The 26,998-nt window shown below is 40.8% G+C and overlaps 1 protein-coding gene and 2 pseudogenes across 1 annotated transcript; 1 reads left to right on the top strand and 2 right to left on the bottom strand.

The window, feature by feature from the left end:
• Window positions 1-1,425: 1,425 nt before the first annotated feature.
• On the bottom strand, window positions 1,426-6,521 carry LOC103014963 (protein FAM170A-like; annotated as a pseudogene).
• On the bottom strand, window positions 6,236-26,998 carry LOC130706626 (peroxisomal multifunctional enzyme type 2-like). Its single transcript, XM_057539321.1, has 6 exons — window positions 26,927-26,998; window positions 23,477-23,542; window positions 15,400-15,469; window positions 14,592-14,698; window positions 12,701-12,787; window positions 6,236-7,190 (listed from the first exon to the last, which is right to left on the bottom strand). Exons 1-6 carry the CDS (start codon window positions 26,996-26,998, stop codon window positions 7,164-7,166), a joined length of 429 nt encoding a protein of 142 aa, XP_057395304.1. The 3' UTR covers window positions 6,236-7,163.
• Window positions 11,974-12,458, top strand: LOC130706625 (60S ribosomal protein L21-like; annotated as a pseudogene).

The raw sequence follows: 26,998 nt of genomic DNA, 5'->3' as shown, positions 1-26,998 counted from the left end.
TTTTATTATTTCTCTTTGCTCCCTGGATTTTTTTCCCCCATCCAGTCAGCTAGGCACTCTGAGTTCACTGCATTAGGAAGGTAAAGACTCAGCAGAAATGAGGGAGAAAAAAAGAAACTTCTCAGCTTTGGAATGTTAAAAACGGAGGCCACAGTAGAACAGGTGAGAATTCTGTGAAGAAAATATAAATCTCATCTCAAATGTAAAAAGTATTCTCTGCACTAGGAGGCAGGAGAGGGAGGGAGGGAAGGACTGAAGGAGGGAGATCAGTGTGGCCAGGGACATGGAAACTGTGCTTGAGGACGACATGCCCAGGAAGAGAATCAGAATCTGGAGGAGATCCAGCCTGCACGTGAGCATTGCCTCCAGCCAGCACCCCCATCTCAGACCTCGGGCAATTCACAGAGTGAGTGGGAGTAAGTCAGGAGGGCCACGCACATAGTCTGTGTGGCAAGGGTTGTGGCCATTCCCTATTTGTGAGAAGTCCCCAGCAGTTTTCAGGCCTCCTTCTGGAAAATGCTGGTGGACGTCCCTAGTGCTTATGTGAAAGCTTGTTCACGAACCCTGAAAGATACAGATGTAGATGACTGATAGATGGATGCATAGAGAGATAAATGTAATTAAATGAAACATCCAGGAAAGGTTTGGAAAATGCCCTTTATTGCCTATGATATTTAGACTGTCATATGATGTTAGACTGAGTGCTGGGCCCTTCATCCTCCTTCAGACCACTGGCACTCTGTCTGCTACTACTATCCCGAGGGTCCTTTCTTCTCCCTGGAAGGGATAAAACAAATGAGGCAGAACAGGAAGAGACAAGAAGCACTATAAGCTCTGCTGGTCGGGGTTACCCTCCAGCGTTGCCTTAAAGCTCAGAGCCACACACACCACAGTGAGCTTGGCTCCAGATCAACTACCGCACAACGAAGCTTCTGGAACATTTCCATATCTCGGGGGACCTCATTTCCACCTGACTCCCTTTCACATTTCCCTTTGTCCCAGAAGGCTAGGTACACTGGTCAGGGTGAGATCTCAGCTCAGGCCACAGGCTCTCAGACCTCAAACTTCTGGTCCTGCGGGGCCCCCTGTCCTCTCTTCAGACCACCCCTGGCTCTCTCTGCCGAGAAGGAGCTGCTGGCAGTACGTCCTCTTAAGAGCTGAGGTCCATCATGCAGACCCTGAGAAAACTCCTAGTCAAAACGCTCCACATTCTTGTTTAAGTCAACAGAGGTCAATTCCTTTGGAAGTGCTGGGTGTGTCCCAAGTTGATGCAACTGCAGAGCCATTAGATAAACCAGCACATCTCTGCGGCCCCTTCCCTTACACTCCTCGGGGCCCTCGTGACATAGGCTCAGAAGACTGTGCCAGCCTCAAGCCTTACCTCTTCCAACAGAAGGCCACACCGTCTTCTAGGATCTTGTCCCATGAATCTCAGTTGCTGTGTGGAAATCAAAAGAGAGAAAAACACTTCTTCGCTAAAGAGAATTTCCTGTGGAAGCTGAAAAGCTCAGGATCAATTCCCACTTACAGTCATGACTTTATTATTACATGACTGGGCCAGAAGCACGGGAGCCGGTTATCTCCCCTTCAGTTCCCCCTGAGGTGCTAAAGCCCCCAACTCTCCCTTATGGAAGCATGAGTCTGGGGTGGAGAGATGGGACTGGCTCGGAGAAGGTACAGCTCCCTCCGCAGCCCCAGCCCCTGCTCACTTCCTGTCCTTCGGAGAATGTAACACGCAGCCTGGACATTGGCTCCACGGTCTCCTCGGGCTGAGGTCTTCCCCCGTGGGCTGCTCCTCCTCATTCTCCTTTGCTCCTTGCTTCTCCTCCTCCTCTCCTCCTCCTCCGCCTCCTCCTCGGTGGTGCTCTCGGATTCCACATCGCCCATCATCTGGGCCATGGTGAGATGAAAGACATGGCAGCTGAAGCCCTCCTGGACGCCGTACCGCACGTGCTGCCGGAGGATCTCCAAGGTGGGGAACACCCGGCAGCAGGCCATGCACCTGAAGCCGGCCTCCATGGTCACCAGCCAGTCCGGTGTCTTGGCCCTGGGTCTCTCCTGGACTGCAGCTGACCCTGATGGGCTGTATGGCTCTGCCCTTTCCTCACACTCTTTCTCCGCCCCAGTGGGCTCACTGTCAGACAGGCGGTTTCTGGTGGACACAGCAGAGCGGGGAGAACCTACCCGCACATCCTCAGGAAGGGTCACTTCTTCTATCCTCAGCCGCTTTTCTAGCAACCCCAAGGGTTTCTCTGTCTCCCAGGAGACAGCTACACCCTTGATCGTTTTCACCCGCATGTAGTATATTTTCATGCCTCTTTCCTCTTTGTTTGTATACAGAGAGGTCTTACTGAATGAAGGGGATGAGAAGGCGACACACTGTGGTGGGGGAGCGGTCTCCCCTTCTTCCTGAACCCGGGCTAGGGGTGCTCTAGGCCGGGGAGTGTCTCGATGTAATCTCCAGATTCCTGGGAAAGGAAATTAAAAACATAATAACATGCTCGGGCCATGCTGGAAGCTGAGGGAGCAGGTGTGGTAGATGAGAGAGGGACATTTGCATGAGGTAGCTGTGTCATGAGCTTGGTGTCTGTTGGCCGTAGGATGGAGTGGTGTATCTGGTGTCATCTGTGGGCTTTTCATCTGCGTGTGGGGGGATACTGGAGCGGTGGCTATATACAGGGGTGTGGAGTATGGTGGTGAGGGCTGTGGTATGTGAGGGATGTGGGAGGATGCGTGTACTACGAGGAGTGTGAGTTTGGGAATATCGGTGGTGCATTACTTGTGGAATGGGGGTGTAGGAGAGGAGCACTGTGGATCACGTGCTTGGGGTTTACGTGTGCACTGAGAATGGCTGTGCCTGGAGAGCGGATGTATGTGTGAGCTGGGTGGACCTCAGCTGGATGGTCCTGCTCTCAGGCTGGAGGTCTATGATGAAGAACTCTGTCCTTCTCAGGAAGCAAAGGCAAAGGCAAACCCTACATTTTCCTCTGAAGATGCTTAATCTGGTCCCTCTGCCCTCCACCTCAAGCCCAGACCTTTCCGGCCCCTGCTCCTTAACTTCCCCACCATGGTGGTACCAGGATTCACACGCCCCCCGACTCAGCTGAGATCCACGCCCTCGTACAGCTCAGCCATCCTGCTCAGGCTCCTCCACAGAGCCCTCAGCGCCTCTGATGACCCTGGGTTTCCTCTCAGCCTCCCTGGGATCTGTGTGCCTCCTGCCTCCCAGCCAAGCAGCCCCTCACCTGAGGAGCCCCGCGCCCTTACCACCACGGATGAGCTTGCGTGGAGAAGAAGCACAGAAGTATTCAGAGGCAGAGGGGACCTCCCCTGCCCCTGGGCTGCAGCCTTGGGCCACCACAGGAGATCCAAGCTGAGGGGGATCCTCTTGTGACTTCGAGATTCCTGAGGGAGGAATGAAAGGCTCAGGGTGGGTTCCTCAATCCTCTGTCCACAAATATTTACTGACGGTCTGACATGTGTCAGGTGCAGTGAATACACACAGTTGAGAGTGTGGCTCCCAGTGGATACTCCAGTATTTAATTAAAATCAATACTTATTCTGTCAGTGTCTTGTGGGTAATGTGGGCCTAGGTGGTGACTGTGAGTATGTGTGAAGAGTGAGTGATGTCTATCACTTAAGTCTGTGGTAAGTGTGGGGTTGGCGTGGGGAGCACAGTGCAGATGTGTGTATCTGTATCTGTGGCCTCTGTGTGCATGATTTCTGTTCACAAGTCAGGAATTCTGGGACATGTAACTTTTCCTCATCACACGGTGTGGCTTGTATTTATGGTGTGTGTTCATTCATTCATTCACCAAGGTTCAGTAAGCAGCTACTCCTATGTATCCGGCACTCTTCCATTGTTCTAGTCTCTGGTAAGGCTGCACATTCTAGTAGAGGAAGACAAACACTAAACAACAATACAATCAATATAACACATCAGCTGGCGGTAAGTATATAAGGGTTGCCAGACTTAGCAAACAAAAATACAGGGCACCCGGTTAAATTTCAATTTCAGATAAACCCAGAATAATTTTGTAGTGTAAGTATTCCCATGCAGTATTTGGTCTTACTTATTTTTCGTGTAAGTATGGCCCATACAATATTTGGGACATACTCATACTGAAAAATTACTTGTTGTTTATCTGGAATTCAAATTTAACTGGACAGCCCATATTTTATCTGGCAACCCTGACATGGGTTAGTGAGACTGTGCTTTACTGTGGTTTGTACAAAGCGGGTCTGGCATCACTAAAGAATGTGTTAGAAGTGTGGTGTGTATGACATGTGACTGGTTCTTACAGAGGTATTTAGAGATAGCTGAAGTTAGCTGTGTTTGCGAGAGTTGAGGAGATACATATATATATAGTGTGTGTGTCATATATATATAGTGTGTGTGTCTATATACATATCTCATCTCCAGCGTTTGGTGTTGGAGGAGAGGATTGTGACACAGGTGGGTTGTATGAGAACGTAGTACAGGAGTGATGCGTGTATATACCTACATGTGCTGTGTGTGGTTTAATAAGGAAGTTATATGTGGGGTGTGTGATATATTTGCTGTATCAGAGTGTACATGGGTGTATGAGTTACTGCCTCATAAAACACCCCTAACAAGAATTCTGTACACACTCTTACATACACCGAGTGTCACCCAGGTCCAGGCAGGGTGACAAGAACTTTACCATGCAGACTTTATATCTGATGAGCACTCTACCCCCATTCATCCCGCTCTTCTCTCCACTACCACACACACACACACACACTCACACTCACACACACACACACTGGAACATAGAGAAAAATATTCTGAATGGTGAGACAGGGGCAGTCATTGCCTTCCCCAGCCTGTCCCAGCCACTGCCTGAAAATCTGCCTGCTGTCTAGACCTCCACTCCCAGGGCCCATCCTAGTCTCCAGGACCCTAGGCCTGGTAGGAGCTACTGGGCTCTAATCTGGGGCAGAGGCCTCCAGCTGGAAGTCTGGGGTAGGCTCCACTCTGCCCCACTTCCTCACGTGACCACCCCTCTCCCAGGGCAAGCTACTCGCCTACGTTTAAGGCACGCAGGCACCAGGTGGCCCGTGGCTCTCAGAGCTCCCCGCAGGACCCTGAGGACATCTCTCACCCCCGCCCATGCGGGCTCAGTCTCTGGAAAGCCCTTCCCTTCCCTTGATCTCCTTTGAGAAATTCTTCCTGTCGAAGGAATAAAACCTCCTTGCTTTCAATGACACCATCCCTAGACAAACAATCTCCTTTCGAACTGCATTCCACTTCTCAAGATACTTTTCAACAAGGCCTTCAACTCATGGGGCTTCTCTTTCCACTTTGGTAAAAGGGGCCAAGCAGCTCATGGGTCTCTCTCAGCATCCTTGCATCCTTCACACCCCCCACCTCGTGACCCCAGGGGAAGATCAAAGAGAATAAGAGAGAACTCGGGGACTGAGAAAAGCTGCACCTCTAGGTCTGTGCAAGCAGGATGCAGCCTGCTGTGAGTCCGACAAAGCTCCAGGCCCGGCAGCCCCAGGAGAGGGTCCTCAGACCAGCGGAGCTGACCTCCCATCTCCCAGGGGCACCTGGCTGTTCTGTGCCGTCTCACACCACAGGGACCCTCTGCGTGGATACGGCAGCATCAGTGAGACAAGGTCTCTCGCACCCTGCTTCACAGGTGACACGTTCTCAGTACCCCCCTTCCTAGAGAAGGCTCAGTTTGGCAGAAACCCATGTTCCCCCCACAAGTTGCCCCCCACATACCTCCTCCCTTCTCGGCAGTTTCCTGGGACTCTTCACTTTCCAGATGTTTCCTCTTTTGTCGCCGTCTCATCGTACCAACTGGAAGATTCCCTTAGAAGATGCCTCACGTCCAACTCCTCCTCTTCCCTACAGGTTGGCCCTTCTTGGCTTTTGGGAAATCCGTTGAAATGATTCAATACAAATAAAAATAGTCAAGTCTCCTAAATGGCTGAACAACTTGGACCACTTAGTGAACAAGCAGTACTGCTTAGTGCTCACCAGGGCTGTTAAGTTTCAAAGGTTGCCAGGCCTACAGCAGAATTCTCTAACCTCAGTGATGACATCAGAGCATTCTGTGGACCTAGGTTCAACAGTCTCTGCAACAGCACAGACCCCATTTTCAAGAACAACTCCTTTTTCCCAGCAGAACCTTTCCCATGAATTCAACTCTCACATCTTTCAAATGTGGCAGGATACTTTGAGATGTTAATCTTTTCCTGTTCATTTTTTTCCTTTTCTTCCTTTATTTCACGTTTTCCCTTCTGCATTCAAGTGGGTAGCAGACCCTATGTTCACTGGCCAGTGGAAGAGCCCGGCAGGGCATAGCAGAAATAGCATGCTGATCATCTTGGCTTTTATTTCTAAAATCCCAAACTCCATGGAAAAGAGAGGATACTTGAGCAGAAACATAACAGAAGCAGGTTTTTGAAATTAGGTACTGTCTTGTTTCCCTACTGGAGTGTTGAAATGTGCTAATTAAGTCAGAGAGAGATGTCTGTAAATCCCGGAGGAGAAAAGGCCTCTCAAGTGTGGCTGGAGGGGTAAATGGAGCAAAAATTCCAAAAGGAGATGGCTGTAGTGTGCATACAAGCAGAATCATGGCAACCTGCCCCACGCATGGCACAGGAGACACCAAACCTACAGGAGGCACGGCCCCCGAGCTGATGGGCATCTACACTTACAACTGTGGGCTCCAGTCCACAATGATCATGCTTCCACCCACTCCCTCAAAACCTTGGCCCTGTATGACTTCCAAATAGGGATGGCGGAAATCCAAACAGGACACCAGCAGGATCAAGGCTTCAAATACAAATTACATGGAGTTATAAAAAAATTTTCGTACTATTTCTTGCACACCTCTGCTTGTGGGCTGTAATTTATACCAGTTATAAGTGGCAATGCATCTGGATCCTCCTGATTCCACTCTAGAATTAGAGACACCTCATTTTGAGGTAGTGGCCAGGATGATCCAGTGGGAAGATTGGTGCACGGGATGAGGTAGCCTCCCAGAAGTCACTGCTTTCATTAGAAATACCACATGGACTGAGGCGGGTCCCAATTTGAAAAGGCACTGCAGAATGACTTAAAGTTTCAGGCACCGAGAGAGTGAAGAGAGGACAACTTCAGCCTTGTGAGGGTTTGCTGATGAGATTCAATCTTCCTGCTTCTTGGAAAATCTCTAGAAAAGAAGGGACAAGGAGGATTTTTTTTCTTAATTTTTTTGTGGTAGAAATTTTCAAACATACACAAAGTAAAGAGAATGATATAAAAGGAATGCAGCACCATTTACCCATCACCCAGTTTCAACAATTATCAAAAGTCTGCCATTCTTCTTCTGCTACACACACACACACACACAAACACACTCACTCACTTGCACACTTTCATTTCTTTGTGTATTTATTTTGGTTTAGGAGTTTGGGGAGGGTGGGGGAAGTGCTGTTTTTTATTGTAAATCTCAGACATTATGTCATTTCTCCTTACATGCCACAGTATTTACCTCCAACAGATAAAAACTTGTTTCTAACATAACATCATTCTCTCGCCCAACAAATTTAATCATCATTTCTTTTACCACAATAACTAAGCCATACTCAATTGCCTCCAAATGTGTTTAAATGTCTTTTTTATACATGATCTATTGAAATCAAGATCTAAAGAAGGTCCACGCCTTGCAATATGTCCATGTGTCTTTTAGTCTACAACAGTTCTCCCTCCCTTTGATTTGGCACCGATTTATTGAAGAAACTAAGTAATTTATCCTGTAGAATTTTCCACAGGAGTCTGTTGATTGTATTCCTGTGATGTCATTTAAGATGTTCCCTATTACCTCGATTTCCTTATAAACAGGTAGTTATAGCTAGAGAATTAATTAGATTTAGATTCGATTTCATGTTACTACAAGATTATTTTATAAGTGATGCTGTGTACCTTCCTATTGCTTTGCAACAGTAAGTACAAAAAGTTGTCCGGTTTTTAATGAAGTTAAGATTGATCAGTGAGCTCAGGTACTGTCAGCTTGGTCCCTCCATCCATAATGATGAGGAACCACAATGCTCCTCACCAACCATTCAACAAAGAGTATTAACAACCGGTGATAATCACCACTTCCTTAGGAGCTGAACTTTCATTAGAAGTTCTAATGCCGTCATTCCAAGGAGGATGATTCTTAAGGCATCTTTCTTAGACCCTGAATTTCTGAAAGAAATGAACCTCTCCTCAGAAAAGGAAAGATGATTCCAAACGTACCAGCTCAGGTTCTCCAACCTAGAGCCAATGGGTTCATCACAGCAAGCCCCAGCTAGGTTGGGACATACTTTTGTCATTCCTTCATTTCTCTGTCCATTCTTCATTATAGAAACCGTTATTTAGCCCCTACTATGTGCCAGGCTCTCTAGATTCTGTACTTGAACATTTAAGAACAAAAAAGATGCAAAGAGTTTCTCTCAAGGAGCTTAATTCTAGAGGAGAAGATAGACCATTTTTTTTAAATAAGTAAAATACCTAGTAGGTTAGATATTTGCAAGTACCATGATGAAAAAGAAAACAAGCAACTGGATATGGGACTATAGGAAATAGGGCAATTTCTATGCTGAATGGGAGATCATGGAAGGCTTCACTAAAAGGGCCTCATCTCAGTAGTACCTGAGGGCAATAAGGGAGCTTAGAGCCAAGGTTACATTTTTCAGGCAAAAAGAGACTGGAGTCTGGGTCAGGGGTTGCCTGGCCTGTTTGAATACCAGGAAGAAAGCCAGTGTGGCTGAGGGAGGGAGAGAGTGGTAAGAGGGGAAGTCAGAGGGATAATGAGGAACCAAATTATATAGGGTTTTAGAGGCTACTGCTCAAACTTTGGCTTTTACTCTGAGTGACATGGGAAGCTTGGAGAGTTTTAAATGAGAAATTACATGTTAAAAGATCACTCTAATTGCTTTGTTAAGAACAGACTTTTGGGAGGCAAGGTCAGAATCAGAGAGAACAGTGGGCCTATTGCAATAAACCAGGAAAGAGATGAACCATAAAAGGAAAAAATAGGTAAACTAGACATTATCAAAACTAAAATCATTTGCTACGTGAAAGATTCTTTTAAGAGTATAAGAAGTCGGGCTTCCCTGGTGGCGCAGTGGTTGAGAATCTGCCTGCTAATGCAGGAGACACGGGTTCGAGCCCTGGTCTGGGAAGATCCCACATGCCACGGAGCAGCTGGGCCCGTGAGCCACAGCTGCTGAGCCTGCGCGTCTGGAGCCTGTGCCCCGCAACGGGATGGGCCGCGATAGTGAGAGGCCCGCGCACCGCGATGAAGAGCGGTCCCCGCACCGCGATGAAGAGTGGCCCCCACTTGCCGCAACTGGAGAAAGCCCTCGCAGGAACCGAAGACCCAGCACAGCCAAAAATAAATAAATAAATAAATAAATAAAATTTAAAAAAAAAAAAAAAAAAAAAAAGAGTATAAGAAGTCAAGCTAGAGACTGGGAGAAAATATTTACAAACTACATAGCCAACAAAGAAGTAAGTCTATAACATATAAAGAACAGACATATGGACACCAAGGGGGGAAAACTGCAGTGGGGTGGGAATGGTGGTGTGCTGAATTGGGCGATTGGGATTAACATGTATACACTGATGTGTATAAAACTGATGCCTAATAAGAACCTGCAGTATAAAAAAACAAACAAAACAACTAATACTAAACTTTCATTGGGTTATTTGTATGGAAATATGTTAATATAAATGTTTCAGACATTACATGAAATTTCTAAAAATCTTATATTTGTATTTGTATGGAAATATGTATGGAAATATGTTAATATAAATGTTTCAGTCATTACAGGAAACTTCTAAAAATCTTATATGTTCTGGTATAATGTTATAAGTAATAATCCTAGTTATTACTTTAAAATGTATATCTCAGAAATAACTAATTTTCTTGTCAACTGCATTATTATGAACTTTCATCAAATCTTTAACCATGGTCATTTTTAAGTCTTTTGTCATTTACAGACAGTTCTGGGTGTACTCTGATGATTTTGCAAATATGTTCCTACAAAAGGGTTTCATCTTCAAGAAACTCATGGAAAAGACTCTGACAACTACAGGTTTCTGGTAACTGACTGTACTGCTGAACTGAATGAATAAGCATTTTCAGAACTCTAATGAAAAACTGATGAACTCATAAAAGTGCTAAGAAAAGATCAAGATAAAAAAGAAATTAATTACATGGGACTGAGTGAACTGATGAGGATGAGTATAATTTTTGTGACTATCTGTCTGAATTAAAAAAAAAATCCCACAAGGACTCAGAGGCAAAGAATATACAAATCAATTTTCACTGCAAAGTAAAGGAGCTGTTACAGTGGAGGATTACTGGACTGAATGTCAATATTATGACATAGTATGAGTGTGTTTCATGTTTGGTAATTGCAATCATTGTTGCTTTTGTTGTGGTCATCCATGTACAATGCTTGGTGTCAGTCTATTTATCTCTTGTAAAAATAAAATACAGTGTGTGTGTGTGGAAAAAAAAAAAAAAAAAAAGAAACTAAAAATGCAACTACCATATGACCCAGCAATCCCACTACTGGGCATATACCCTGAGAAAACCATAATTCAGAAAGACAAATGTAGCACAATGTTTATTGCAGCACTGTTTACAATAGCCAGGACATGGAAGCAACCTAAGTGCCCTTCGACAGATGAATGGATAAAGAAGATGTGGCACATATATATAATGGAATATTACTCAGCCATAAAAAGAAACGAAATTGAGTTATTTTTACTGAGGTGGATGGACCTAGAGTCTGTCATACAGAGTGAAGTAAGTCAGAAAGAGAAAAACAAATACCGTATGCTAACACATTTATATGGAATCTAAAAAGAAAAAAAAATTGGTTCTGAAGAATCTAGCGGCAGGAGAGGAATAAAGATGCAGATGTAGAGAATGGACTTGAGGACATGGGGAGGGGGAAGGGTAGGCTGGGACGAAGTTAGAGAGTGGCATGGACATATATACACTACCAAATATAAAATAGATAGCTAGTGGGAAGCAGCCACATAGCACAGGGAGATCAGCTTGGTGCTTTGTGACCACCTAGAAGGCTGGGATAGGGAGGGTGGGAGGGAGACACAAGAGGGAGGGGATATGGGGATATATGTATACGTATAGCTGATTCACTTTGTTATACAGCAGCAACTAACACAACAATCAAAAGCAATTATACTCCAATAAAGATGTTAAAAAAAAAAAAAAAAAAAAGAAATCATGATACAATAAAAAAAAAAAAAAAAAGTTAGGGCCTAGGAAGTAAGCCTTGAGCCAGGCAGACCTGGGTGTCTATCCCAGCTCCACCACTTTCTACGTGACCACGAGCAAGTTATTTAGGAGACCTGAACCTAGATTTTCCTAAATTAAATGTAGAGCTGTTACGCATAGTAGAAATAATGGGATAGCCTGCTTATAGGTACTCGACAACTTTAAGCTGTTATTATTGTTGGTGGTGGTATTTAAACTGCTCGACACAAACCATCAATGTAGTACAAATGATCAGGCCAAAAAGTGTCACCCTGGTCAATTGTATTAACAAAAATAATCTGTAAAAAACTTATAAAAGGCTGATTGCATGTCCTTTTAGTATTTTACTGGAGCACTGCTAACAGCCTCACCCCAAAATTACTTAACTCTATAGGGAGATATACTCTGTCTTGTTACTTACTATTAATTAAGCCCAGACTCTGTGACATAAGATGTTAATTTGTGTCACATTTTCATTTTATATCTGTCTGAGAGTCATGCCTTTAATTTTCTGAAGATTATATTCTGACAACAACTTGAATGATGGGTTGAGCCAAAAAGATATGGTTGGTTGGGTTTTCAGAAATGCTATGTAGACAGGAACCAATTTAGCTGAGAATAAAAAACAGAAAATAGCTTCTTTTCGGCCAGAACCTCCATCTTCCAGTAATTTGCCAAAATGACCAACACAAAGAGAAAGAGGAGGGGCACCCGCTACATGTTCTCTAGGCCTTTTAGAAAACATGGAGCTGCTCCTTTGGCCACATACATGCAAATCTACAAGAAAGGTGATATTGTAGATATCAAGGGAATGGGCACTGTTCAAAAAGGAATGCCCCACAAATGTTGCCATGGCGAAACTGGGAGAGTCTACAATGTTACCCAGCATGCTGTTGGCATCATTGTAAACATACAAGCTAAGGGCAAGATTCTTGCCAAGAGAATTAATGTGCGTATTGAGCATGTTACGCACTCTAAGAGCTGAGATAGCTTCCTGAAACGAGTGAAGGAAAATGATCAGAAAAAGAAGGAAGCCAAAGAGAAAGGTACTTGGGTTCAGCTGAAGCGCCAGCCTGCTCCCCCAGGGAAGCACACTTCGTGAGAACCAATGGAAAGAAGCCTGAACTGCTGGAGCCCATTCCCTATGAATTCATGGCATGATGGGGGTAAAGAAAATAAAAGACCTGGACTATAAAAAAAAAAAAAAAAACAGAAAATAAAAAACAAGGTACGGAGGCATCTTATTTTCAATTAAAAGTTACCACTGCTTTTTAAAAAAAAACTTTCTAAGTTTTATCTCATATCCATAATATTAACCAAAAGAATGCTAGGATGGAACATAATTATAGGATACAGTGAAGAGGGTTAACGAAACAATGTACCTCTAACTACATTATCCATACCTTGGTTTGGAAATGGATTCTATTTCCTTCCTTCCACATCTCAGTTTGTAGAGTTTGTCCTGGATATACTGGTTTTGCAAAACGAACCTTTAAAAAAAATGTGTTTTAGGGTTAAGAATGTTTTAATATGAAACTTTTCCACTTTGCAGGGGGGTGGTATTTGGGGGGAAGGTTGGAGAGCATAAAAGGAAGAAACAGAGACTGGACTATACTTAAATTCATAAAAATAGTAGTATGATAAAATTAGTAGAGATATAGTTAGTAAAAGTTAATTCTTTGTCTTTCAAAATATAGAATCAATAAATAGTTTAATCTTGACAAATCAAAACACAGAAGAATAATCATATTAAGTAGAGTTATATAGGTAACCACCAAAACAACTTAAGAGAAGCAGTTAAAAGTAGCACTAGGGGCTTCCCTGGTGGCGCAGTGGTTGAGAGTCTGCCTGCCAATGCAGGGGACACGGGTTCGAACCCTGGTCTGGGAGGATCCCACATGCCGTGGAGCAACTGGGCCCGTAAGCCACAACTGCTGAGCCTGTGCGTCTGGAGCCTGTGCTCCGCAGCGGGAGAGGCCGCGACAGTGAGAGGCCCGCGCACCGCGATGAAGAGTGGCCCCCACTTGCCGTAACTGGAGAAAGCCCTCGCACAGAAACGAAAACCCAACACAGCCATAAATAAATTAATTAATTTAATTAATTAATTAAAAAAAAAGCACTCATTAAGTCTGAGGAATAAGACCTGGGGTTGTTGTATAGGACAGAATAATTACATTTTTTATTTCCTAATTTTCTATACTATTTTATTTGCTCTGTGTATATATTATTCGCTGGTTTTAAAAATAATTATAATAATAACTATAAAATAGTTATAATAATGAGAATAATCAGTGTTATCAAAGGCAAGACATCAGAAAATAAATTTCCACTGCTGCAAGGAGCACAAACTGATAAAAGCTTTTGGAGATATTTGACACTGCCTTAAAGTTTTGTTTTGTTTTGTTTTAAGTGTATGTCTTTCGATTTATGCAAAACTGTGCAGAGTCAGTTTTCTTTGCAATTTATAATGGATGAAAACTTGAAGCTAACTTAAAAGTGCAAAACTAGGGCTTCCCTGGTGGTGCAGTGGTTAAGAATCCGCCTGCCAATGCAGGGGACACGGGTTCGAGCCCTGGTCCAGGAAGATCCCACATGCTGCGGAGCAACTAAGCCCGTGTGCCACAACTACTGAGCCTGTGCTCTAGAGCCCACGAGCCACAACTACTGAGCCCGCGTGCTATAACTACTGAAGCCCGCACACCTAGAGCCTGTGCTCCGCAGCAAGAGAAGCCACCGCAATGAGAAGCCCGCACACCACAATGAAGAGTAGCCCCCACTCGCCACAACTAGAGAAAGCCTGCGCGCAGCAAGGAAGACTCAATACAGCCAAAAAATAAAGAAATTTACAGTGACCACAAAAAAAAAAGTGCAAAACTAAAATCAATATGCAACCAACATACTGATATAGGTGCATGTTTATTAGAGTTCAAATGCAGCCACTTAACATTTTCAATTAAATTAAGGCAAATTATAAAACTGTAAAACATGAATAAATAAATTTTTACAGGTAAATCATGAGTTTGTTAAGGCATATATGCTGATATATGTATGCTCCTAATTAATTTACAAAACAATCAAATCAATCTGTTAAAAGTATAACTGTATATAATATCCTTCATGATGCATGTGTAATAGAGGCATTTATAGCTACAAAAAGAGAACTTGCGGATTGCCAAGTCAATGAAATAATAAAAATAAGAACTTCGGATAGTACCTATTTTTAAATGAAGTCACTAAGACTCCTCTAAAACTAAAAAGGAACAAGTAGTTAAATTATTAATAATTTACACATACCTTAATTGCTTTGAATCTTGACACATCATTATCTGCAAACTGCTGTAAAACATGCCTGGCAGAAAATCCAAATGTACATAATCCATGTAATATGGGCTTGTCAAAACCTAAAAATGAGAGAGAGAATTTAGTTAGATAAAGGCACATTTCATGTTTAAAAACCAAGAACAGTTCATTCAGGACTTCAAAAATACATTTTTAAACTGCATTAGCCTGACTCATACCACCTAATTTAACACATTATTGACCAGGGGGATTTTTGCAGAAACTAACGCCTATGGCGTTAATACATCTCCAGTCAATAATGTGTTAAGAAACATGGAAAATATTTTATAAATAATACTTCCTGGGAAAAAAATTATGAAATAAACAAAAAAAGAAAAAAAAAAGGAAGGAATGTCAGAGATCTGGGGACACAAATAATTATTTTGTTTCGCTTTGGTTGTAACCACGAAATCATCCACAGTGATTTCAATATCCATGTATGTAGATGATCCTTCTTCAACCTTTCAGTTCTTTGCTCTCCCCTCCAATGGCCTTGACCTTCATGATAACTCAGACACCCATCCCCATGGTCCTATCCTACACCTTGCACTAGCAGGAGCTACCTTCCACCATAATCTGAATTTCACGTACACCATTTTCTGAACACTACTTCCCACCTTTCCATGTCTTTTGCATAAACATATTAGGAGAGGGCTATTTTTAAAATGTTACTCAAACTTCCAGTCATAAGTAGCGACGGCTTTAAGTATTATTTAGATAACTGAGCTAATATTTTCATTGGCTCACATTATTAGCAACTCACCTGCTAAGTTAGCAAAGTCAGGATCAATGTGTAAGGGATTCCAGTCTCCACTGAGGCGGTACAAAGCAGCCTGTGGAGAAAGAATTATAAAAGAAACTAGCACCCAGTGCCTTCTTAGAATACATTAAAATAAAAACAGGAAATACGGCTGATTATTGCATAAGAAATGCATTATAATGTACCTCATAGTAGCTTTGATTAAAAAATAACTATTTCTAACAAAAAAAGATTAAGTGTAAATCAAATGCTTTTTGTAACACCTGCCACTGAGATCATAAGGCGTGAGGACTGTCAAATAATAGGAAGGGGAACCAAGAACTACATCTGGGAACAACACTGGTTACCACTGCCTAAGGAGAAATTCACAAAAAGGAATCCATCAATCTACTCTCGTTAAAACACAATGAAGGGCTTCCCTAGTGACGCACTGGTTAAGAATCCGCCTGCCAATGCAGGGGACACGGGTTTGATCCTTGGTCCGGGAAGATCTCACATGCCGTGGAGCAACTAAGCCCGTGCGCCACAGCTACTGAGCTTGAGCTCTAGAGCCCGCGAGCCACAACTACTGAAGCCCAAGCACCCCAACTACTGAAGCCCACATGCCCTAGAGCCCACGCTCCTCAACAAAGGGAAGCCACCACAATGAGAAGTCTGTGCACCACAACGAACAGTAGCCCCCGCTCGCCGCAACTAGAGAAAGCCCGCGCACAGCAACAAAGACCCAATGCAGCCAAAAATTGTTAATTAATTAATTAATTTTTTAAAAATAAAATAAAATAAACACACATTTTTTAAAAAAACACAATGAAGATAAGGTGTAAATGTTTATAGCCTCTTCTAACCAAGCAAAATTTATGCCAACTTTCTTAATGGGGTGTTTTAAATTGAAGCCTGTAACCCAATACTAGACATATAAACATCACACACTTCTCACAAACTTTCATTCTACTGGGTATACTAAATCCTGAGATCAGCTCATCCTGCAAAAAAACAGACTAATAACTTGCCATTAAGATTATATTCCTGCTTACTCCAGATCTTCACATCACTTCTGTACTTAGATAAGGCACAATTAGCAGAAAGATATAGATAACAATAGGAAAAAAGTCACCATACTTCCCAGCATTGAAATTGTGCGTTGGTCAAATGAGAGAGTACTTTTCAGTACTGAAGGGAAGAAATTCACAAAAGAGCTAACAGTAAGTATTTAATGTATCTGTGTATTAACTTTGGGTCTGCCTCTAGACTTCTCTCTTATCAATTGCTAGGTTAAGCTTTCCAAGACTATTAAGATGTTGTGTAGAGACTAGCCAAGTCAGCATACCTGACTTTCTTAATGAGTTTTTGTTGTTTTTAATTATTGATTATTCTTTTTTAACAAATTTTATTTACAGAAAATAACATCTCCTGTAATTCATAGGAAAATGTTGTTTACTTTTTAATGTTTTGTACAATTTTAATAAGCTCTTTCTCTTTCCCATCACTCTATATGATAGTTTTCTAAATTATTCACTTTTTTAATGACTCAGTATTTTTTCCCTTTATATGGCTTCTAAAAATAATTAAATCAAATCAACAATTATCATATAGATGTGACTTAAGATTCTGTATAAGATGGCAGAAGATTAAATGATAAATTTTAGAAAGCACTTTAAAAAAAATAAAACACTAGGCAAATATACATCATCATGTTGCATACAAATGGTAAAAGAATGACGAATTTCAGGGCCCAAAGCGGAAGGTGTCAAACACATAATAGATCATGGGCTTTGGCACCAGACAGACCTAGGTTCAAATCCAGCTCTGCCATTAGTGGGCAATTTTCTTTATCACCCTAGCCTCAACCTTCTCATTTAAAAAACTGAGAGGCTAATCAAACTCTTACAGAGCATTATCCTTGATAAATATTCATACCTCAATAAATGTGAACTATTATGATTATTTAAAAGATTTCAGCAACAGTATAAGACGATCAAGTTTTTAAGATTAGTGTCAGTGTTCTTACCCCACAGATATCATTCCTATAAATGAAAAGAAACAACTTTTCTAAAGAAATCGTATTAAAGGAATATGAAAATTTTCATATTATTTCAATGACAGCATTGCTTCCAACAGAAGGCAGAATTAGCAAAGACATAAAAGATCTATGATGAGAAATGACTAAAGTCAACTGATTGGATGTTTGACTAAATTCAATCATAATGCAAAATAACCATTCTCCAAACAATAAAGAACACTATCAAGGTTTATTTTCTGAATATCCTGAAGGACTTTCGTATTTCAGAAGAAAAGCAAAAAGCTTCGTGTTTTGGTGTTTCATTTCTGCCTAGATGTAAAAATCACTAAAATTCACACATACAAACTAAGAAAAATAGATCTATATTGTCTTACTTGAGTATTAAATGTAAGTGGGAGGATCTTCCATATATGAGTAAATTAGTTCCTAGTTTTATTTATTTAAAGTGTACCATTAGGGACTTCCCTAGTCATCCAGTGGTTAAGAATCCACCTTCCAGTGCAGGGGACATGGGTTTGATCCCTGGTCAGGGAACTAATACCCCACATGCCAAGGGGCAACTAGGCCCTTGCGCCACAACTACTGAGCGCACACCCTCTAGAGCCCGCGCACCACAACTAGAGAGCCCACGTGCCGTAACTACTGATCCCACACACCCTGGAGCCTGCGCACCAGAACTAGAGGGCCCACGTGTCTCAGTGAAAGAGTCCGCATGCCGCAACGAAGACCCTGTGTGCCACAACTAAGACCCAATGCAGCCAAATAAATAAGTAAATTTTTTTTTTAAAGTGTACATTAAGTTAAACCAAATGCTAAATAAAAAAGGTCAGGAATTAGTTCTTCCCAAATCCTCACATCCCCTAAAAAAGCAAACAGATCGACAAGAAAAACAAGTAAAACTACACAGATCCCAGGCCTACAGTGTAATTAGAAGAGAAAAACCACACACTTCAAATTCCTATAAGTAGAAAAAAAAACACCTATATCCAGCAGCACTGTCTTGTGAGCACCCTCTCAAAACTGCTAGAGAGAGTGGTAGGGGTGGGGAGGGGGAGTATAGCAGAAGCTCATGGAAGAGAAAAAAGGAAACAAAGAAAAATCACTTCGAGACACAGACAGTCTACCTCGAGGACAAAAATACTGAGAAGAATCCTGGAAGATTAGAATACTGACTACTGAGAAAAGAATTAAAAGTGCACGGGCCTCCAAACGGCAGTCCTAGAAAGGCAATACTTCTGAGGAAGAAGAGGATAAAACAAAGATGTCTCCTTCGAAGACGAATGGTGAAGAAAGAGAAGCAAGAGGGGAAATTTATGATCCTGCAGGATAAAGAGAACTACAAAAAATTTAATAAAACACTTCCCCACTATGCCTTACTCCAAAAAGCCATCCATTAAAGAAAAGGCACTTTGCTATACTGACAGATGACAATCTTGAATTTCTTTAAGAACCTTGTAAACTGTCCCAAACTACTAACTTTACCTACAAAATGCATATAGGTAAGTAATCTTCACCTGTACAAAGCTACAATAAGACTAAAAAAGAAAATAAGAACCAAAACATTATAATAAATACAATTTTCCCAAACAAAACAACTAGCAAACAGAAGAAAACGATAACACAATACTCAAGCATTTGGGGATAGGAAATAAACATCTGGAATCTGAAATTCAAAAACCAAAAATATAAATGGACAACAAACATGAAGAAATGAAGTAAGAGATGATTAAACTCGGGAAAGAAATAAAAGAAAAATCAAAGTCATACCAGAAATTGAAGACTAAATTATAATGTTCCCAAAGGAGAACATATTCAAACAAAATTTTAATAAGGGGCATAGAAGAAAAAGAAGAAAAAAACCAAGAGAATGGAAATGAGATTAATAAAGAACTACAAAAGGACAGAAAATGGTTGGAAGAAAGATAGAAAAAGATCCAATGTACATAAAGAGTACCTGAAGAAATAAAAATAAAACAATGAATAAGAACTAATATTTAAAATTATAACCCTAGAAAACTTTTTGAAAATAGAAGATCTGAACACACATATTAAAAAGGCCCACCAGGTACATGGGAAAACGGACCTGGAATGAGCAACACTGAGACTTATCCTAGTAAAACTATTAGATTTTTAAAGATGAAGGAAAAAAAAATCCTAAAGCCCTTGAGGATAAAGATCAAGTAACTTAAAGGAAGATAATGACTGGCATCAGACTTCTAAACAGCAATATAGAAAGCCAGGCAACAATGGAACACCATTTTAAGAAACTCAAGATTTCATATCCAGCCAAGCTGTCCTTTGAGTATCCAGGGTATAGAAAAATAGTTTTAAATACATAGGAACCGGACTTCCCTGGTGGCGTAGTGGTTAAGAATCCGCCTGCCAGTGCAAGGGGACATTGGTTCAAGCCCTGGTCCAGGAAGATCCCACATGCCGCAGAGCAACTAAGCCCATGTGCCACAACTACTGAGCCTGTGCTCTAGAGCCCATGAGCCACAACTACTGAGCCCACGTGCCACAACTACTGAAGCCCGCACGCCTAGAGCCCGTGCTCCGAAACAAAGAGAAACCACCACAACGAGAAGCCCGCGCACCACAACGAAGAGTAGCCCCCGATTGCTGCAACTAGAGAAAGCCCGCACGCAGCGACGACAACCCAGTGCAGCCAAAAATAAATAAATAAATTTATTTAATAAATAAATAAATACATAGGAACCAAAGGAATACTATACACGAGGCCTTCTTGGGGAACCTACCACAGGAGGAGCTTTATCCAACCAGGAGATATGGGAGAACCTTTGGCAAAAGGATTGATATATATTCGATTGCAAATCTAAGACTAAAACAAAGGTGGGGAAGAGGGAAGAATAATATATAAATGTTAAATTGTTCTGAAAAAGTAAAATTAATGCATTCCCCAAAATGGGAACTGTAAGGGAAAGAGAAACAAGAAAATAAAATAGGCTCTTTAATTGTTAGAAACAAGTAGGAAACAAAGCACAGCAATAAAAACTGAGAAAACAAATAGTAATAAATGAGAAAATTGGGCACTATGGGCATATAAAAAGGTATAGGACTTCCACTTTCAGCCTAGATGGAATAAGTGGAATGAACTTACTCTTCCACTGTAAACAATTAGGAAAAAAAAATTTTTTTTAAGTGGGCGAGGGAGATACTGTTCTTAGACATTGGACAGTAGGCAGGACAGGATTATGATTCTTGATAGAAAAGAAACAAACAAGATGGACTCTACAATGGCCACAGCGCTCTGCCTGACAGCACTTTCTAGACTGCAGTGCAAAAAGGGAAACCGAAACATAGCAAAACAGTCTCAAAGAGTTAAAGAGATAAAGATCAGAGTTCTGGGAGAATGGGCAGCTGGAATGCAGACGTACTGAAAGGGAGGAAGCTACACAGGAAAGAGCTCCAGAAATTGAAATAGAAATCCCCTTGAGGGCCACAGAGAAATGCCCTGGAAGATGAGACACCACCCGGAGAAGAAGCCAGGTGGAGATTAGAGGCACGCCAGCCAACAGGGAGCACTAAGACCCTGCACTTGTGAAAGAGCCATCCGGGACTTTCCTGCCCCACCCAGCCGCCGTCTGAGAACAGCCACATGAGTGACAGCCAACACCGTTTGTAGTACAAGGACCACCCAGGCGACCCAGAGTCATGCAAAATAATAAATCACTGTTTCAAAACAAAATTTTAAAAGTACTTACAATACACATGGTAATATAATAAAGAATTATACTTTAATGGATAGTATAACCAATATTCCAAAGATTAACTTTATTTAACAATGATGGTAGCTAAGGTCCTAATTGTTAGAATAAGTAGTAGGAGATATGTATCTAGGGAAACTAAAGATACTTGTTTTCATTCTCCTCAAATACAAAGCCTGACACCTGTTACCTATTTATTCTTTGGTCTTTCTAGATTATCGGGGAATAATTTTCTCTTTATTAATTATGAAAAACCATGAAGTATACTTGTACTATATACCAGTTTGAAGATGAAGAAATTTTCCTAAAGGCATGAAAAACAAAATATTCCAGAAGTGATATTGGTAGAGCTATGGTTGCCAGTTTCCCTACTGATTGAAAAGTTACTTATTTAATTTAAATACCTGGCACAAAGTTTAGGCTATAACAACATAATCTGTTCCATTTCCACTTCTCCTTAAAGGTCTGTTCGTCCACAATCATCTCCCACCACTCTCCGGTGTGAATGCTCTAATTCTTACTCCTTGTACATACATCATGCTCTTTTCTGCTATCATTACTAAGTTCTTATCCCCTTCCAGGCCATACTGCAAGCCTTATACCCCTGGCAAGACAGAAGATCTATACACCATTTTAGTTCAGAAGTCCCATCTTTCCTACCAAACTCTTCTGTATGTCATTCTCTAATGAGTAGCCCATCTCAGAATGTCTACAGCACTTACTCTATAATTCAAAGCCTTGTATTTAATCATTCGTTGCTTAGAATAGGTGCCCTAGAAATGAAGACATCTACGCCTTATATCTAAGTGTCCTTTCAGTTCCTTGTCAATAGATCACACTTCTTCTACTTGATTTGTATCTCCTATAGCACAGATCCAATTTAAAACAGCCCACAAATCCCCTGAAATTTATGCAAAGTTTTATGCAAAATGTTTTTGAAGAGACAGTCGGTAGTTTTTATCATATTCTCGAGTGACCATATGATACAAATGGTCAGGAACCTCTGTCAAATGATGGGTGCCCATTATTTATACAAAAAAGATTTGTTAACTTATAAACTGTCCTTTGTCACACAGCAAAATACTCAAGTCTGCTAAAAGCTAACAAAAAGTTCTATTCATCTGAAAAAAGAAAACAAGAAAATCTTTCTGCTTACTGTATAAAGAAATTCAAGCCATGGAAACTATTCAGCTTTTCTTATCTACAGCAGATACATTTTATTATTTCAGTAACACAAGAATAATAATGGAGCATTTCTGGGTTTTCTGAACCATGAAACCATGAAGTCTTCTGTTCTTCAGTGTGCTAATAAAATTAATTTCACTATGAAGCTTTAATTAAACATAAATATGAGTGCTCTCTTAAGAAACTGATAAGAAATAGGGATGGGAAGAACAATTAAAGGCAAAAACTAATCTGAGGTAGAAAGTATTGTTCTATCACCCAATTATATAGTGTATAAAAAAATACAATTAATATGTTCCAAACTTAATTCTTTCTGGCTCATGAAATTATATTCCTATTTGCCAGCACACATAAATCCTGCAGAAGTTCTCATATCAAGTATATCAAAATTAGTATCAAAAAATAAGTGAATTTTACAAATAATGTGCTGTCATCACCTGCTTATTCACAGCATAACTTCAGAGCTTTACATATTCTGCTCTATATTTGCATGGTTAGTATTCTGGCCATCTTAGGGAAGAATCGTCAGGTCTCTCAAAAACAAAGTTGCTTTTCTCATCTTTATGGTCACCTTTTGCTTCTTAGATAAATCTTTGCATGCTTACAGAATTTGTTAACTGACAGGGCATTTTAACTCCTCCATCAGAAAACATATTATTTATGCCAAACAAATGAGATTAAATCATCTACTCCTTTCTCAGATGCTTTATTGTACCTGTCCACTAAAGTTAGCATAAAATAATCTCTCTCGAAGCAATGTAGCTCAGTTTTCTTTTCCAATAGAAGAAAGGATAACTGAAATTTGCCTTTTATTTTATCCTGCTCTCTAAGGCTTTAATGAAATTCTTCACTACTAAGCTAGGCAGTCTCCTTAAGGCAAGCAATCCATTGCCAACAAAGCATGATGCTTTTTCAATTGACTAATGAAAAGCCATTTTACATTTTCTTTTGATACCTAGTGGAGAAAAAAACTGCTAAGTAAAAATTCAGAAAGAACGAATTTCAACTACAGAAATATGCCATTATTTTTATTACATAGAAGAACACAGCCACTACTTTTGGACTCACAAAATTACAGGGTATCAGAGTTATCAATCAAAAAGTGTCAGGAGTCAGGTGGCTTTATCACTTTTCGAAAATACATTCTTACCTGATTAAGTGAGGTGGTATCTGTAAGTACAGCATCAGGAGGTCTATTAGGTATGGCTACAGCTACCTGAGATCAAAAAACATTACACGTTAAATTATAACAAAATAATTGTTATTCTCTTTACCCAGACTGATATTTGATAAACAACCATGTTTCAATATACAGTCATCCCTCAGTTTCCAAGGGTGATTGGTTCCAGGACCCCTTCATGGATACCAAGATCTGCAGATGCTCAAATCCCTTATATAAAACGGTATAGTATTTGCATATAATCTATGCACATCCTCCCATACACTTATAATACCTAATACAATGGAAATGCTGTGTAAATAGTTTGGGAACTTTCTGGAATTTTTTTTTTCTGAATATTTTTGATCCACGGTTGGTTCAATCTGCAGATGCCAAACCTGTGGATACAGAACCCACAGATATGGAGGGCTGACTGTAACAAAATCTGCAAGCTGGATAAAAAGTTTATTTTAATATTTTATTTTCAGCACATAATGACATTTAAAATTTCATAACTGCTAGCTTCATCTACATTATGATTTCCCTGAAATGACCTTGTTTAACGAAAGGAATTATATAACCAGATCCATTCTCTAGGCCACAAAGGAGAAAAAGGTAAAGACTCTTTTCCCAATGCAAACGATGACAATAACTGTAAGAATTAGACCAACAATTCACATCTATATTGATTTAATCTTTAAATGCACTTTACTAAGGGTGTGGATCTCTTTGCATTTATTTTCTTTTTAATTTTTATTGGAGTATAGTTGATTTACAATGTTGTGTTAATTTCAGGTGTACAGCAAAGTGAATCAGTTATACATATATATATCTATATCTATATCTCCACTCTTTTTTAGATTCTTTTCCCATATAGGTCCTTACAGAATATTGAGTAGAGTTCCCTGTGCTATACAGTTAACTCCTTATTAGTTATCTATTTTATATACAGTAGTATGTATATGTCAATCCCAATCTCCTAAATTATCACTCCCCCACCATTTCCCCCCTGGTAACTATAAGTTTGTTTTCTACATCTGTGACTCTATTTCTGTTTTGTAAAGAAGTTCATTTGTATTTTTTTTTTCAGATTCTGCATATAAGTGATATCATATGATATTTGTCTTTATCTGACTTACTTCACTCAGTATGGCAGTCTCTAGGTCCATCCATGTTCCTGCAAATGGCATTATTTCATTCTTCTTTATGGCTGAGTAATAGTCCATTGTATATATGTACCACTCTTCTTTATCCATTCCTTTTTTTTTTTTAAGTGCATAAATCTTTTTTTTTTTAATAAATTTATTTATTTTTTTTGGCTGTGTTGGATCTTTGTTGCTGTGTGCGGGCTTTCTCTAGTTGCAGTGAGCGGGGGCTCTCTTCATTGCAGTGCGCAGGCTTCTCCTTGCGGTGTCTTTTCTTGTTGCGGAGCACAGGCTCTAGGCGCACAGGCTTCAGTAGTTGTAGCACGCGGGCTCAGTAGTTGCGGCTCGTGGGTGCTACAGCACAGACTCAGTAGTTGTGCCGCACGGGCTTAGTTGCTCCACGGCATGTGGGATCTTCCCGGACTGGGACTTGAACCTGTGTCCCCTGAATTGGCAGGCGGATTCTTAACCACTGCACCACCAGGGAAGCCCCCATTCCTCTGCTGATGGACATTTAGGTTGCCTCCATGTCCTGGCTATTGTGAACAGTGCTGCTATGAACATTGGGGTGTGTGGTTTTCTCCAGATGTATGCCCAGTAGTGGGATTGCTGGATCATATGCTAACTCTATTTTTCATTTCTTAAGGAACCTCCATACTGTTCTCCGTAGTGGCTGTATCAATTTGCATTCCCACCAACAGTGCAAAAGGGTTCCCTTTTCTCCACACCCTCTCCAGCATTTACTGTTTGTAGATTTTTTGATGATGGCCATTCTAACCAGTGTGAGGTGATAACTCATAGTTTTGATTTGCATTTCTCTAATAATTAGTGATGTTGAGCATGTTTTCATGTGCTTTTTGGCCATCTGTATGTCTTCTTTGGAGAAACGTCTGTCTAGATCTTCCTCTTTGCATTTATATCCTAATTGGAGCAGTTGAGCTTCTTGGATGTGTAGATCAACGTTTTTCATCCATGCCATTGTTCCTTCAATTATTTTTTCTGCTTCTTTCTCTCTCCTCTCTGGTATGCCCATTACATAAAAGCTGGTGTACTTAATGGTATTTCACATTTCTCTGAAGCCTCTTCATTCTTTTTCTTCACCTTTTTTCTTTCTGTTCTTCAGACATAGATAGATTGATCGATCTTCAAGCTTTTTGATTTTTGATCTTCAAGATTTTTGATTCATCAACAGATGAATGGACTTTCAAGCTTTTTGATTAAAATCAAAAAGCCACTTCAAATCTACTGTTGAGACCCTCTAGTAAATTCTTCATTTCAGTTATTGTACTTTCAGTTCCAGAACTACTTCTATTTGGTTCTTTTTTAATATAATTTCTATTTATTGATTTCTTTCTCTTTTTTTTTTTTTTTTTTTGAGCCACACCACGCAGCTTGCAGGATCTTAGTTCCCCGACCAGGGACTGAACCCATGCTCCCTGCAGTGGAAGTGCGGAATGCTAACCACTGGACCACCAGGGAATTCCCCAATTTTTCTCTATTTGATGAGACATTGTCCTCATACTTTACTTCTTTACACACTTTACTTCTTTAAGCATGGTTTCCTTTAGTTCTTTGACTATATTTACAATAAATGCTTTGAAGTCTTTTCCTATTAAGTTGTCTCAAAAGCAATCTCTGTTGCCTGTTCTGTTTTGTTTTGTTTTTTCCTATCTATGGGTCATACTCTTTTATTTCTTTCAGATCTTGTAATTTTTTTGTTGATAACTGGATACTTTAGATAATATATTGCAGCAACTCTGGATACTGAGACCCCTTTCCCCTTCCAGGGCTTGTTGTTATTGTTAACTTGTTCATTTGTTTAGACGATTCATTTGGCTAGACGATTTTAGTTAAGTATATTTCCCCCACAGTGTGCAGACTCTGATGTTGCTCCTCAGAGGGTACAGCCTTGGGCGAGCACAGTCAGCCTGGGATGACAGTGGTTTTAGCAGGGCACTCTGTGACCGTCTCTCCCTGATCTCTCTGTTAAACTGTCTGTCCAGCTGTTGGGCTTCACAAATTGCCAGATGACTGTTCTATTATTTTCAACAGTGCCCTGGGGCATAAATTGTTCCACAGTCTGATCCAATTAAAGTCAGGCCTTTTAGGAGGTGTAGTCTTTGAGGCCAGTCTTTGAGGTTTGTTATGATCCCATGACGACTCTCCTTAGCTGTCTCTTTCCATGGTTCTCTCTGGCAAACTTCTAGTTGGACTAGTTTAGTTTACTGCTTCCATGGAGCTACCAGCCTCCTCTTGATTATCACTAAAGTAACCTTGTTTTTGAAACCATCCTTACTTTTGAGCTTCCAAATACTTGGTACCAAAATGAGTCAGTTTCCGTGGGAAGGGCTTCAGAGCTCTCTATCAT

The sequence above is a fragment of the Balaenoptera acutorostrata genome, unplaced genomic scaffold, assembly GCF_949987535.1.
Source record: "Balaenoptera acutorostrata unplaced genomic scaffold, mBalAcu1.1 scaffold_701, whole genome shotgun sequence".
Lineage (NCBI taxonomy): Eukaryota > Metazoa > Chordata > Mammalia > Artiodactyla > Balaenopteridae > Balaenoptera > Balaenoptera acutorostrata.
The sequence above is the reverse complement of the archived record's forward strand: the minus strand, read 5'-3'. Positions and strand labels throughout refer to the sequence as shown.

What these genes read in the sequence shown, in the direction of transcription:
- LOC130706626 (XM_057539321.1), bottom strand. Translation starts at nt 26,998, where the DNA reads ATGATAGAGAGCTCTGAAGCCCTTCCCACGGAAACTGACTCATTTTGG. An exon ending in TGACTTTGCTAACTTAGCAG is followed by an intron (nt 14,699 to 15,399) that starts GTGAGTTGCTAA and finishes TCTCATTTTTAG; the next exon opens with GTTTTGACAAGCCCATATTA. An exon ending in CAAGATTCAAAGCAATTAAG is followed by an intron (nt 12,788 to 14,591) that starts GTATGTGTAAAT and finishes TTTTTTTTAAAG; the next exon opens with GTTCGTTTTGCAAAACCAGT.